The 15,699-nt window shown below is 36.9% G+C and overlaps 1 protein-coding gene across 2 annotated transcripts; it reads left to right on the forward strand.

Annotated features, from left to right (window-relative positions):
• Positions 1-7,762: 7,762 nt before the first annotated feature.
• LOC122660980 (ABC transporter G family member 25-like) lies at positions 7,763-15,699 on the forward strand. 2 transcript variants are annotated; one of them, XM_043856255.1, is made up of 4 exons: positions 7,763-7,858; positions 8,091-8,931; positions 14,340-15,401; positions 15,440-15,699. In XM_043856255.1, the coding sequence occupies exons 2-3, from the start codon at positions 8,238-8,240 to the stop codon at positions 15,350-15,352; spliced, it is 1,707 nt and encodes a 568-aa protein (XP_043712190.1). In that variant the 5' UTR covers positions 7,763-7,858; positions 8,091-8,237; the 3' UTR covers positions 15,353-15,401; positions 15,440-15,699. The 2 variants fall into 2 exon arrangements, 1 of the variants encoding a protein (XP_043712190.1); XR_006332812.1 differs by lacking the exon at positions 7,763-7,858 and having other exon boundaries at positions 8,097-8,931; positions 14,340-15,407.

The following is a 15,699-nucleotide window of genomic DNA, read 5'->3' on the forward strand; positions in this document are numbered from 1 at the left end:
CAGAGAACATCAGCCTAAACAAATTCATAAAAATTGGATTGAGTCATGTTTGGCTGCGTAGTATACATTAAGGCCTCCCTGTTTCTATCTCTCTCCTCCCACAATAGGAGGCAAATATGTCATTTCATAGAAGGAAGAAGAGAGATATATACATAGGGAGACTCTAGCATGCACTACGCGCATCAAGGCAGCATGGATGGAATCTTCAAGAGATCACAATGTTTGAATTTTAGGGAGAGGGTTCCTCAATGCCGCCAGTGTGGGTGGAATCTTCAATACCATACCGATGGCAGTGCAAAGGATGTACGGTATCAGGCACATGGTCAGGGAAAGAGAGAAAATAATAACTTAAGCCTATGTGTGAGGGTGTACAATATATTGGCAGCATGGGAAACTTTTCCATCCAGTTTCTAGCATAGGATGGAAAATTTGAGGTGGACGGCCGACCACAATATGGTTTTGGCCATCACAATGTTGACTTATTTCTAACCCGAACCCTGAAAAGAACCTGCAGGTTTTGTTGCACCAAGTAGGGTCAAGGATAGCGACCCTTAAACTTTGGTTATATAGACATTTTTCATGACTAAAACTGAGAAAGACCCACTTAATTCTTTAGAAAAAGTTAGCATTAATAAAAACAAATATTTGATCAGGAAATACATCATAATAATGAATTATTTTTTAATGAAGAAATTTGGTTCTACAGTTCATAATTAATGACTTATAATATTTCATAAATTATTTATTTTTCTTGGACTTTCCTAATCTACTAACTACAAAGGGAAAGTTAAGACAAGCCAACAGAACCTATAACTACCAAGGGGGAAGGGGGAGAGGGAAAAGGTACCATTTTAATGACACAAATGTGACCAGATGAGTCGAACCCTTGACCTCCTAAGGGCCATGCGCCCCAACCGGCAAGCCTCTAACCAACCGAGATAGAGGCTGTTCATTATTTCATAAATTAATTACTTCTAAATGTTTGGTCCTCAGGGAATTATGCTTTTCCATTGGGGTGGCGCCAATCATTTCACGCAGCCCTATATATGGGTTTTCTTCTGTAAGTAATCTTAATTAGCTCATAAACTGATGCACAGTCAGATTCTCAGTTTCTCTGATACTAACTATTAAATCCTATTGTGGTCCCTGAAGACTACTAGGGTTGAAAAGTGATAGGCTAACAAAAGGTGTTGACTTTCTTGTATCTGGGCGTAGGAGCGACAGTCATTTCGCGTGCCTCTATGTCTGGGCACATGGGCAACGCACTGCACACACCCAGATAACATTCTTTCTTCCTAGTTTATTTTTAGATATTTTAATTTTTACCTAAAAAATCTTATAAATCTATCTACTAAATATGATTAAAGAGGAGAAACAGTGTTCAAAAGATGAGCTCATGCATGCATGTTTTTGGTTGTTTCCTTTGACCATTTTTGAAAATCAGAGGTAATATAATATCAGTTTACCTGGATCCGACTTGGATCCGTCAATTCCACTGACCCAATCCGAGTTTTGATAAGGGCCTTTTCACTTTCGGGTTTACAGACCCGACCTCGGTATGACCTGCTTGTTCCCTATGGACCTTCTGCTTTTCATCCCAAAGATTTTTATTTAACACCGTTACACATATGGACATACACGGAATGTGTGATAATGCAAAAAAAGAAAAGAAGGGTATTTGATTGAATTAAACTCTGAAATTTGACATGTGGCTATTTTAGATCATATTCTCTCTATCCAACGATCAGAATGGACATATCATTTGTCCACGTGACAAAAAGACTGGCAAACTGCAAGCGCCCTCTGTGTCTATTTCTCTCTTCCTCCTTAGAAATGATCCCATGTCCCTCCTGTATGATGTCTCATCTTGCACCTCCATTGGCTTATTAAGTTGATAGCTACGGATTGAAAGAATCGAACACACTTCAAAGGGTTTAACATGACTCTTCAAGAACACGGGAAAATTTGTAACTTTTCAAGGATGCAATATAACTTTCTAAGGTTACGGGGTAGAACAATTCGAGGTTCCGATAGGTTCCGAAAACAACGCAACAGTTGAATAAACTTAATTCAATTTCATGCTTCCCTTTTGAATGAGCATAGCTCTTACAATTTATTAAATTAAAAAAAAAAAAAAAAAAAAAAAAAAAAAAAAAAAACCTACTTTCTAGCATCTATTGCTATTAATCTATGATTGAGATTAAATCCTAAAAGCCCATAAAAGATACTAAATCCTGTAGCTAAGAGATTACATAAAGAAAATAAATTTAACCAAGGTAACCCTAAAAATTCTACTAAAAATAAGCAATCCAAAAACAAAGGGAAGAAAGTCGGCTGCCAAAAAAAAAATCATTGGCCATTGTAGTCTCTCCTCCAAAATCCGTTCAAGGATGTGTGGTCTTCAAAAATGGTCCAAAGATGATGTGGCAAAGGTGGCTACTGGACATTCCTCCAATGCTTCATCCACGTCAAAATATTTCACAATAAATAAGATTGAGAGAATCATCTTCATTCTCTAATTCTCCAAATCTGTAGTGCTTGAAATTATCTTCCAAAAAAATTTATTTGCATGCTCTTCCTTAATAGCTTCCTTAAAAATAGGAAAGTGTCTAACAAAATCTCCAAACAATTGATTGTGTTCACAATGGAATGAAGAGAAGGCTGATAGTATTCACAATGGAAGATTTAGAAAATAGTTCCTCTCCAATGATTGTTAATCACCAAAGTTGATTTCACACCATCTATGGGGATGGAGACCACCTCTAGGTTGTGGGGACCATACCCTATGGATGATGTGAGATTGACTCTGGTGGTTAAACGTCATTGGACTGGAGAGGATTTGGACTAACTAAAAGATTTATTGATGAGGTGCCATGGACGGCTGGTTGTGTTCAAAGTTTGTAAAACCAAATTTTAACTGCTGATGTAGCCTTGTGGAACTAAGCCTACATCACCATACCCTCTTTTATCAAAAAAATAAATAAAAAAGATATTTTTATCCTCACTCATTATATCATATTCCAATATTTGACACTCAATTGGATTAATAGAAATCGAAAAAACCTAATAGAAATCGATACCTCTTACTTTAATACTAACTCATGCATCAATTGGATTAATTAATAATATATAATTAATTTAATAAATATAATTATTGCATCAACTTGAAGCATAAAAGAAGTAAAATGTCATGGGTTAACTATATATTATATTTGTTCAAATATGAATTGAAAATTATGGATGATGTTAAAATGGATTAACAAAATCTTACTTTTTAATAGAAGAAATAGTTTGCTCATCATGTGAGAGTGAAGAACAAAAAAAAATGGAAAAACAAATAATAGGAAAGAAAAAGGACGAGTGAAGATGGTAAGTTTTTTATTTTTTATCACATAGGCATAGGAAATATGATGAGTGAGGGAGACCGGGAGAGAATGGGGAAACACGGGAATATAAAGGCCTTGAAAACTAAGGTTGTCTTCATTACTGTTTCCTAAAACGACACTACACAAACCGCATGTAAACCGGTTATGAATCGGATAACGAAAACTGAATAGAAACAAGTAAAATCGGACCGTATGTAAAACGATTCTGATTTTGACTGATTCCTATCCGGTTTGGTTTTTATTTCACCTTATCAAAATATAAACCACACCGCAACCGAACCGAATAACCAGAACCACACCGTTTGACACCCTTAGTGTGTCTATTATTAGGATTTTGGGTTTAAGCACAAGGTTGCTTAAAACAATACACCTTGCATATCAAGTTTGGAATAAACAGGTAGCTGCCTCTAGCTAGTATTTATAGGAAAGACTAGGGTTTTAGGTTAGATGGGTTTTATCAAGTAGGGCCCACCACAGCTTGATTCCATATTCAAGTAGACTTATATTAGAACATTTATTAGATTTGTAGAATATATATATACCCAACATCTGTTTCTCTCTTCCTTTTTAAAAATGACCCCATGTCCCTCCTGTATGATGTCTCATCTTGCACCTCCATTGGCTTATTAAGTTGATATCTATATGATGTAGCATCGTTGGAAGCTACGGATCGAGAGAATCGAACACACTTCAAGGGGTTTAACATGACTCTTCAAGAACACATGAAAATTTGCAACTCTTCAAGGATGCAATTTAACTTTCTAAGGTTACGGGGTAGAACACTTCGAGGTTCCGATAAACAACGCAACAATTGAATAAACTTAATTCAATTTCATGCTTCCCTACTGAATGAGCATAGCTCTTACAATTTATAAAAACAAAAAAAACTCTGATTGAGATTAAATCCTAAAAGCCCATAAAAGCTATTAAATCCTGCGGCTAAGATTTCATAAAGAAAAAAAATCTAACCAAGGTAACCCTAAAAACAAAGGGAAGAACGCCGGCTGCCAAAAAAAAAATCATTGGCCATTATAGTCTCTCCTCCAAAATCCGTTCAAGGATGTGTGGTCTTCAAAAATGGTCCAAAGATGATGTGGCAAAGGTGGCTACTAGACATTCCTCCAATGCTTCATCCAAGTCAAAATATTTCATAATAAATAGGATTGAGAGAATCATCTTCATTCTCTAATTCTCCAAATCAGTAGTACTTGAAATTATCTTCCAAAAAAAAAAAATAGCAAAAAAGAAAAAAAAATTCTTTGCGTGCTCTTCCTTAATAGCTTCCTTAAAAATAGGAAAGTGTCTAACGAATTCTTCTAACAATTGATTGTGTTCACAATGCAATGAAGAGACGGCTGATTGTATTCACATTGGAAGATTTAGAGAATAGTTCCTCTCCAATGATCGTTGATCACCAAAGTCGATCTCACATTGGGGGTGGGGGACCACCTCTAAGGTGTGGGGACTAGGGACCATACCCTATGGATGATGTAAGATCAACTCTGGTGGTTAAACGTCATTGGAGTGGAGAGGATTTGGACTAACTAAAAGATTTATTGATGAGGTGCCATGGATGGCTGGTTGTGTTCAGAGTTCGTAAAACCAAATTTTAACAGCGCAAGAATTGAATGAACTTAATTCAATTTCATGCTTCCCTACTAAATGAACATAGCTAGCTCTTACAATTTATAAAAACAAAAAAAAACTATGATTGAGATTAAATCCTAAAAGCCCATAAAAGCTACTAAATCCTGAGGCTAAGATTTCATGAAGAAAATAAATCTAACCAAGGTAACCCTAAAAATTCTACTAAAAATAAGCAATCCAAAAACAAAGGGAAGAAAGCCGGTTGTCAAACAAAAAAAAAAACATTGGCCATTGTAGTCTCTCCTCCAAAATCCATTCAAGGATGTGTGATCTTCAAAAATGGTCCAAAGGTGATGTGGCAAAGTGGTCGCTAGACATTCCTCCAATGCTTCATCCAAGTCAAAATATTTCATAATAAATAGGATTGAGAGAATCATCTTCATTCTCTAATTCTCCAAATCTGTAGTGCTTGAAATTATCTTTCAAAAAAAATTAGCAGAAAAGAAAAAAAAAATCTTTGTGTGCTCTTCCTTAAACATAGGAAAGTGTCTAACAAAATCTTCTAACAATTGATTATGTTCACAATACAATGAAGAGATGGCTAATTGTATTCACATCGGAAGATTTAGAGAATAGTTCCCCTCCAATGATCGTTGACCACCAAAATCAATCACACACTGGGATGGGGACCACCTCTTGGGTGTGGGGACTGGGGACCATACCCTATGGATGATGTGAGATCAACTCTGGTGATTAAACGTCATTGGAGTGGAGAGATTTTGGACTGAGTAAAAAATTTATTGATGAGGTGCCATGCACGGCTGGTTGTGTCAGAGTTCGTAAAACCAAATTTTAACCGCTGATGTAGCCTTGTGGAACTAAGCCTGCATCACCATACCCTCTTTTAACAAAAAATAAATAAAAAAGATATTCATATCCTCAGATTCGACACTCAAACAAACAAGAGGAATTTCTTTTCCTTTTATCACTTTGACGAAAAGAAAGGAAAAGAAATTAAAAGGATAGAGACAAAGACTGACGAAAAGTGGAGGAGGAATCGTGGGAAGCTATTTTGGGGATTCACTGGACGAATGGACTCCACGTTCCCTTTGCTTACGGCTTGGGTTGTATTTAAACGCCACGCGTCTCTTCCTTTCCTAAAACATAGTGGGTCCCATGTGATTCCGAACCCCTAAACAGTAAAACTGTCCCATTCCTATTCGTGACGTGGTTCTTCTCGAAGCAACCGCCTGACCCACCCGGTTCCTCCGGTTCCCCATGCCATGTATCCAATTTGGATCCTCTATTATCGAGCTCTCCGATAGGATCATGCTGTCTAGATACGGTGAAATGTGCAATGACCGTCTTATCCCTATCCAAACATCTTGCCCGAATGAGGGTAAAGCGGTCATTACGCACCTCATCATGTCTAGACAGCACGGTCCTGCCGGGTAACTTGATAGTAGAGGATCTGAATCCCCATGTATCAGTCTGCATTAATGTCGATTTTAATTTGGAAAGAATCAATTAAAAATACAAAAAATGAGATCAAAAGTAAGAGATATTAGATTATGGAAGAAAGAATGTTACTTGGGTACTTACGGTGCTTTAGACACAAAGTCATACAAAATGACCATCGCACCCCATGAAAAGATAGAAATTTTCGAAGATACCACAAACATTTTGCATGGCCTAGTGTCTAAGCACATGGGTCATGCACCCAACACGCTTAGGTAGCATTCTCTTTCTTAGAATTTTTTACATTTTAATTTTTGAGTCAAAAATCTTATAAATATATCTACTAATCATAATTTTACCAAAAAATAATCTATTAAACATAAGATAGCCGATAGCCTTCTCTTTCCCTAAGATTTTCTTAGATTTTAATTTTTGCTCAAAAATCTTATAAATCTATCTACTAAACATAATTTTACCAAAAAAAGTTCTATTAAACATAAAGTAGCCGGTAGCCTTCTCTTTCCATTAGATTTTCTTTGATTTAATTTTTGCGTAAAAGTCTTATACATCTATCTACTAAACATAATTTTACCTAAAAAAACAACTACTAAAATAATTAAAGAGGAGAAATAGTGGTCAAAAGATGAGATCATCCATGTTTCTGGCTGTTTCCTTTGACCATTTATGAAAAAACAGAGTTAAACCTATATATCAAATTGACCTGGATCCGACTTGGATCGGTCAATTCCACTGACCCGATCCAAGTTTTGAAAAGGGCCTTTATCTTGGACCCGATGCCTATAATTGGTCGATCGGGTTTGCCTTAAGGCAATAGCATGTAAATTTGCCAGCTGCAATAAGGAGCTGCCACGTAGCATGTTTTACTGGGAGTGTTACAGTTTGGTGGGACCTTTATCCGCTCCAATACTGGAGGCAATACTGTGCGCATTGTGCGGTGCAGCAGCGGCCATGTGTGCACAGTGGAGTTCGCAGTGGACACATGTCCACTGCTGCGCCGCACGATGACACAGCAGCGCTGTTGTGCACAGCAGCGGATAAAACTTCCAGTTTGGTGTGCCAAGCTGTGGGAGCCTAAAACTAAATAAATAGAGGTTGTTGTGCTTCAGGTGTCTCCATTTCTGGGCCATTTTTCAACTCTCAAACCTCTTCTTCTTCTTCTTCTTCTCTTTATCTCTCCTTTCCTTTTATCAAAACCAGGTGGATCGAAGCTTTAAGTTCTTCTTCAAATCCATATTGTGTCTCCTCCTTCTTCACTTACAGAAACAGGAAGAAAGAGAGACACCAAAATGCCTGAAGTTGGTGAAAAAGAAAGCCCAAGTGAGAGATCACCAAATGACCCTGAAACAACAAAGAATTGTGGAGATTTGGAGTCTATTATCTCTTCCTGCCATCCCATAACTCTCAAGGTAGAGAGAGCTTTCTTTGGTTCTTTTGTAAACTTTCTTTCTCTTCTCTATCAAAAATTTCAAAAATTTGTTATTTGGGTTCTTAAATTCTCTGTAAGTAGTCTTAATTAGCTCATAAACTGATATTAACTCTTAAGTCTTACCGTGGTCCCTGAAGACTACTAGGGTTGAAAAGTGATGGGCTAAGTATAGGTTTTGACTTTTCTGTATCTTCTACCTCTCTACGTTGCAGTTCATTGACATAGCTTTCCAAATAAAGCTGGAGAGCAAAAGCAGTAGCCATTGCAACATCAGAAATATACTTGCTGGTGGTCCAACCAACACCGGTCGAACCACGAACACTTCCGAAGAACGAACGATCCTAAATGGGATTACAGGGATGGTTTCACCAGGAGAGATCCTAGCCATCCTCGGTCCCTCCGGGAGCGGCAAATCTACACTTCTCAATGCTCTCGCAGGGAGACTTCATGGTTCCGATCTCACCGGAACGGTTCTCGCCAACGGCCGGAAAATCAACAAAGCGGTTCAGAGACGAACCGGGTTTGTTACCCAAGACGATATCCTCTACCCTCACCTCACCGTTCGTGAAACATTAATCTTCTGCTCGCTGCTTCGACTACCAGACGCGTTGTCCAAGAATGAGAAGATCCGAGTGGCCGAGTCAGTGATAGTTGAACTCGGACTCGGCAAATGTGAGAACATCATAATTGGGAATAGCTTCATTAGAGGAGTTTCGGGTGGTGAGAGAAAACGAGTCAGTATTGGACATGAAATGCTGGTGAACCCGAGTTTGTTACTCCTGGATGAGCCCACCTCGGGGCTTGACTCAACGACGGCTTACCGGTTGGTATCTACGTTGGAATCGCTGGCTCAGAAGGGTAAGACTATTGTCACGTCCATGCACCAACCGTCGAGCCGAGTTTACCAAATGTTCGACTCAGTTCTTGTCATGTCAGAAGGAAGGTGTATATATTACGGCAAGGGCTCCGATGCTATGCATTATTTCGCGTCAATCGGGTTCTCGCCGTCGTTCCCGGTCAATCCCGCCGATTTCCTCCTCGACCTCGCAAATGGTACGTGCCCATTTAGCTTCTTTACCTTCTTCGTTTACAATCCATAATTCAACAATAATGAGTTAGAATCGGTGACTCGGTGAGTCTGACTCGGAATTCTTTTTCAAAAATTCCAAACATGGAATGAGAGAACTAGCACGTGGGGACTTTCGGTGGTTGTGGTTGAATGGGAAAATAAGTTTCTTTGGGTCCACCATATATTCCGATCCAAGGGTGACAAGGGGAGGTCCCACCTAACTGCTCAGTCCTCTTGTGTTTTCTGCTTTAAGGGACTCTTTTTAAACTTTAAGTTTAAAGTGGATAGAATCAATTAGGATACGCACCAACTCTATAGTGGGAAAATTGTGCTCTGTTGCAGTCAACGTGGCAAATTCTAATGCTACCACGTACCACCTCTCTTTCGATCATCAACGTGTTTCGTTTTAGAGTATGTTAGGGTGGGTCCCAGCCTTACCAAAATGGACTCTCGATCGATCATTTTTTTGACTCTTTTTCATGATTGAGGGAATATTAATATGTTAGGTGTTATGGTGGGGCTCAGAGCTTCCACCATGAGACATGTGGCATTTTGAGTGGATACTACGGATAGGATGACACGTGGTATACAGTCCAGGTTCACCCCTACGTTTTGCTTTTGTGCTTTTGGATTTTATAAGATATAGATAGATCCACCAGATTAAATAGCAGTAAATTCATGAATTATGGATTTTATTAGGGTCCACGGTGTTGGAATTTTTGTAGTACTTTTAATTATGATAGTAGTTAATTTATTATATTATTTTTTTTCAAAAAAAAAAAACCTCCGAAAGGATGCGTGGCCCTGCACCTTGACGTAGGGGGCGATAATGACCACTCCACCACCCATGAAGGGCGATAATGACCGCCTATTGGAGAACCCTCTCCCTTAATTATCCTTTGAGTATCCAATACTAAAATATTTAGAAAAGATTGATTCCAATCTGATGGTTGACAATTGGGAGAGTTGGTAATCGGGTCAATTTTCTAGGGTTGCTTGGATAGTATGGTATCATGCAATGATTCCTACATAGTGCTCAAACCCTAAAATGTTTCTTCACAAATGGAGGGAAATAAAAAGAATATTTTGATTTGGAGAAATACCATTGGTCAGAAGCATTGAGACCAATTTTTATATATATATATATTTGAGAATATTACATTAATATAATCTATGAAGAACCTTCCATTTTGGGATCTTATCTATTAAATTTTGATAAATTAGCATGCTATTCTAATTCTAGATACATGGTATAGTCTATTCTATTAATAGTGTTCCTAATATTCTATTAATGGTCATTTTAGCCTCAATTGTAAACTTTGAATCTGCTCACTTCCTCTAAAATAAAAAATAAATTACATGAAAAATATTTTTACATGTGATACTATAAACACATATAAAAAAAATTAATAAATTTTTATTTTAAATATTGGTCTTCCAATACTATCTAAATAGTGGTCCTTGTTGCTTTTTTATTGGTTATCCTTTTCAATTTGAACTTTGCTTTTAATTTGTTAAGCTTTTAGGAAGTGAGAACTTTGTGGGTCACAATAATTGCTAAGAAATTTCATCCTACCTATAAACCATATTAATAGCATCTAGATAGGGAATATTAGATAGCCTAGGTTTTCTAGGTTAAGTCCTAGGTGACTAATAATCTTTCTTTTTTTCTTTTTCTTTTTTTTAACTTAACTTTCATTTATTTATCAATCAATTGTTTCTTTCATTACATTCCTTTTTTTTTGAAAAGAACCATAAGGTTTGTTTTACTATCATCGGCGTACCTCTCAAGTTAAAATGTAACAAGAGATTTGTTGGTACCATGATAAAGATCGAGCTATCAACCATTAAACTAATGACACTTCCCATTAGTATTATGGTACATGTAAATATGATCTGCATAGGTTGTCAATTTATAGATCGTTTGTTATTAATTCAACAATTGCTTATTAGTTAGATTGTCAATGGTGTTAGATAAATCATTCTAATTTTTTAAGATATTTCATCGCCAATCTCTTTAAAAAAACATTTAGAAAAAGACATGTTTACATGAAAAGAAACAAGCCATTAATTGCCAAAGTTATGTGGCAAGATCCTTCGCAAAAGCTATCATATGGAGAATCATTTGAACCTATCTACTTTTATAAAAATGTATCTCAACAAATTATTTTTTTAAGTACTAAAACAAACAATAATTTAAGTATAAGGTTCTTCTCATATCACTTGAAAGCTCTAGTGAGGGAAAAGAAAGAGGGCTCTCTCTCTCTCTCTCTCTCTCACATACACACACATTCATTGGACCTATCTTATCAGTGGATTCGGTGGATTCGGGTCCTTTCTTTATTGATCCTAAGAATATTTGGTTTATAAAAACATAGATTTTTGGGATGAAAATCTCCCAAAAATAAGTGATTTTTTTAATTAAAAATTCGTGGGGCTCATCTTATTCTAGTGTTTATATTTTCTAAAAAATTATATGTTTTTAGAGAGTCAAAACCATGACCTTAATATAATTATTGGAACCTATTTTCTTTAATGATAAAACTTTTCAAAACAACCCTAAATTTGTAAACACACGCATCTTAAGTCCAGTGCTCACATATAAAAATTCACCATAGACATAGTTTAGTTTTTTTTTTTGAACCATAGACAGTTCATCAAGTAGTAAAATAGAGTATTACCAAAAAAAAAAAAAAAAAAGTAGTAAAATAGAGTGATTTTTTTTTGATAAAATAGAGATTTTAAAATTTGGATTATGGGGAGTATAGAGTAGTGGTTGAATTTGAAGTACTATAGACATACATAGACGTACAATCATAAGTTGCGTGTGATACACAAAAGAATATTTTATTAAATCAAACTATAAAATTTGACACATGACTAATCTAGACCATATACCATATATCCAACGGTTAGAATTGTCATTCCAACATTCCCATGACACGATGAGGATGAGCTGCTTTGATAAGCAAGCTTCTCTAATTAGTTTTTCCTTTCTTTGAAAAGATATATAAACCTCAGGATATTTTTGGTCAATAGAAATATTTATAGAAAGAACTCCACTTTGGATCCTCTTAAAATCCTATAATGGTGGACGCACTAATCCAATATTTATGGTGTTTCTTCCTCATCAATTTGTGTCTCCTTAGTTCTTATAAATTAAAAAACCTTAATTTAGAGGTTCTTAAGCAACTTACTTAGAACCTAGAAGAGACACATGGCGGTACGGTGGGGTACGTCCTTTTCCATGATAGAAAGAATTAAAAATCTAAAGCTTTTAGTGGGGGTGGTATTTGACCACCATTATCATTTAACTTAAAAGGGTGGAAGTTGATTAGCTACCATTGAGGACTTTCTTCAAACACCATGATAGTAATACAGATTACAGTGAGTGTGACTCGGATATTGCGTAAGAAAGCATCTCTTATCCATTGAAGAATAGAGGAGGCGAGAGGCCAGTGCATGTGGCGCATAGAAACAACAATGTATAGTGCTGTGAGCCCCACACAGAGTAATGGGCTCTAGTTTTTCTTTTCAAAACTTCAACTTTTAAAAGTGTTTTCGTAGAGGGGAGATTGGAGAATGGAAGGGAAGGAAAGGCTAGGGAGAAGCCGACAGCAAGTACTGAGCCCCTTTTTTTTTTATTGCAGAACACTTTATATCTTCCTTTTTAGAGTCAGAGACTTGAGCATTATGGTTGTGTTATGAAAGATGAAGGTTAAATGATTCCCATTAAGCAATCACAAAGCATTGGAGGACCATTCTTTTCCTTTGCTTTTTCCCACCACGTGTGGGTGGAAGATGGAAATCCTAAGAGTTCCTTTGAATGCTCAAGGGCCTTTGGTAGTGCTCAGGCTTTTTTCATGAAATTGATCATCTAGATTAGGCTATCTTCCAATGGTTTGTGGCCATGTCGATCTGATTGATGTGGTTACTTGCTACTTTATATTTTTAAACTACGTGAGTTGGCTCACAGAACTTGTCCGTGTTGGGATTCCACCATGCGGAGGGTGAAAGTAATATATAATCCTCACATCAGATGTGAGTAACCCGATATGGAGACTTATAGGTACTTGGGCACCTTCTCCTTAACGGCTACCTTTTAAGGATAAGTTCCTACTCAAGTCCCAGTCCAACCTGGTCCCTCTTGTATAGAGGGAGAGATTGCTCATTATACAAACCAGTAAAACTTGCTATTCTTCCACAACACATGCATTTCAGACCAAGGGGTCTATTTGTTTGACAGAACCAACCATTGAGCCTTTCTGTTTAGAAGCTTTGATTAGTGGATCAACTTAGAAAGATTGTTGACAAGGAAAATTAAACAAATAATTCAAATATAGTAAAATACTTTGTTTAGTTAATGAATTATTATATCATATCTTCTTATATTAATATACTCTGTTGTTGATCATTAAAGAAAAGAGGAAACTTTCCACTATAAAAGGACATTAAGTGGTCTAATCCAGCCACCACCAACATCAGTGGATGCCCATTCCTCCTTTTGGTCTATAAACCTTTAGCTGACTAGCTTTACTTGCTAACATGAGATTTAGACACTAAGTATGTCTTTATATTAAATAAAATGGTTTAGTGCGCATCCTATTACATCATATATTACAGAAACTTTGTGGTGGAAAACCACTAGTATAAATTTGATGGGCCACATGTAATGATGTTTAGCAGATACTCTTTGCTTCATTTAGGATTGTTTTATTATTTTTTTTTATTTTTGTCATAATTGAAAAAAATGAGATTTATTAGATTTTTTCCTAATCAATCAGATAAGAAAATTCTATGGAGACCTCACTCATCCTTTGACCACCTATTGATTGAACTGTTTACAGAACTAGGTTAAATTCACTTTCAAGATGAATTGCTTGTGATCCAAATACAGGGAAGTGAAAGAGCACTCTAAGGATAAAGGCAGTTTCTATTATAGATGGAAATTATTAACTTCTTAATTAGTGCTTAACCAAAGTCCCTACACCATAAGGAACATTACTGCTAATGATTACTATTACTAGTTTATACATTAAATTTAAAACACCAAGGTACCCTCCATCATTCTATTTCTTTACACAATAAAGAAACCTTGTAGTGAAGAGGAGAGAAGGGTTCCTCTTAGTGATTAAGGAGCAGAAAGCAAGGTCTAGTGTTAGTAATTTGGTACTAATTTGATAATAAATGATTAGTGTGAAATGCTCCTCATAATTATCAGAGTGTCTCTTCCTTCATCTTCATTTTTAGGGCAGTCTTATTGACTATTTGGATTGCTGTAGCATTCCAAGAAGAAAATGGACTGTCAATAGTGCTGTCCTGTGTTGTTGTTGTCATAATCACATTATGTTGGAATGATCTAGATACTAATACACTGTGCAATACTTTGCAGGAGTTTTTCAACCTGATGGAACTAGAGAAACAGATAAGGCCAATTTAAAGCAAATCCTTACCACCTCATACAGCAATTTGCTAGCTCCCAAGGTGAAGGCTGCTTGTGTGGATACCAGTCCTATCATGGTGGGGAGCCATGGATCACCAATCAAAGAAACTCAAAGAAGTATTGGTAGTAGCAGCAGCTGTAGTTGGTTAAACCAATTCACTATCCTCCTCCAGAGAAGCCTAAAAGAGAGGAGGCATGAATCATTCAACTCACTAAGAGTCTTCCAAGTTATATTAGCTGCATTATTAGCTGGTATCATGTGGTGGCACTCTGATATTCATGATATTCAGGATCGTCTTGGCCTCCTCTTCTTCTTTGCTATCTTCTGGGGTGTATTCCCTGCATTCAATTCTGTTTTCACAATCCCTCAAGAACGTGCCATCTTCATCAAGGAGCGGTCCTCGGGCATGTACACACTATCATCTTACTTTATGGCTCGAGCTGTTGGAGATATCGCTATGGAGCTCCTTTTGCCTACGGTTTTCACTACCTTGGCTTATTGGATGGCTGGGTTAAAGCCTGATCCGGGAGCATTCTTGTTGATGCTAGCAGTGCTGCTAGGCTATGTACTAGTGGCTCAGGGGCTGGGCCTTGCACTTGGTGCAATCATCATGGATGCCAAACAGGCATCCACAGTTGTTACAGTTACAATGCTAGCATTTGTGCTCACAGGAGGCTTCTATGTGCACAAGGTGCCTGCTTGCGTGGCCTGGATAAAGTATACTTCAATTACATTCTACTGCTATAGACTCTTCATCTATATCCAGTACGGAGATGGCCACTCAATCTGGTATCTATTAGGTTGCTCAGAACAGAGCAACAGATACAGTTTAAGTTGCAGCTTTGTGGAAGAGGATTTGGAACGACAAATTCATCCAATTATGTGCATCGGCATATTGGTTTTCATGTTTGTGGGTTATAGGTTAATAGCATATGCTGCATTAAGGCGCATCAAAGTCTGAAATAGGTAACAATGATGAAGATATTGGGATAGCTTATTCCTCCTAGCTAGAGCTATTCTATTGAGGAAAACCTGATATTGGTTTTCTTTCATTTAGCTTCACATTGTAACTTTCAGTAGCAGTCAGGTACATCAAATAGTGTAGCCATCCACTATTTCTTGTAATAGCAGGTAATCCAGGGTGTTGCAGAGTTTTCAGCCACTTGTTTGCAACCCAAATTGATTGCAAAAAAAGAAATGTTACTGAACTGTTGTAACAAAAGAAAATAGGAAATGTTGTCCCCAAATGGCTACCATATTGATGTTGATTACTAGCACATCTTGCAATCAAAAGCAGCATTTTCTTCA

This window comes from Telopea speciosissima, chromosome 5 (assembly GCF_018873765.1).
Source record: "Telopea speciosissima isolate NSW1024214 ecotype Mountain lineage chromosome 5, Tspe_v1, whole genome shotgun sequence".
In the NCBI taxonomy this organism is placed as follows: Eukaryota; Viridiplantae; Streptophyta; class Magnoliopsida; order Proteales; family Proteaceae; genus Telopea; species Telopea speciosissima.

What these genes read in the sequence shown, in the direction of transcription:
- LOC122660980 (XM_043856255.1), top strand. Translation starts at nt 8,238, where the DNA reads ATGGTTTCACCAGGAGAGATCCTAGCCATCCTCGGTCCCTCCGGGAGC. An exon ending in CCTCCTCGACCTCGCAAATG is followed by an intron (nt 8,932 to 14,339) that starts GTACGTGCCCAT and finishes AATACTTTGCAG; the next exon opens with GAGTTTTTCAACCTGATGGA.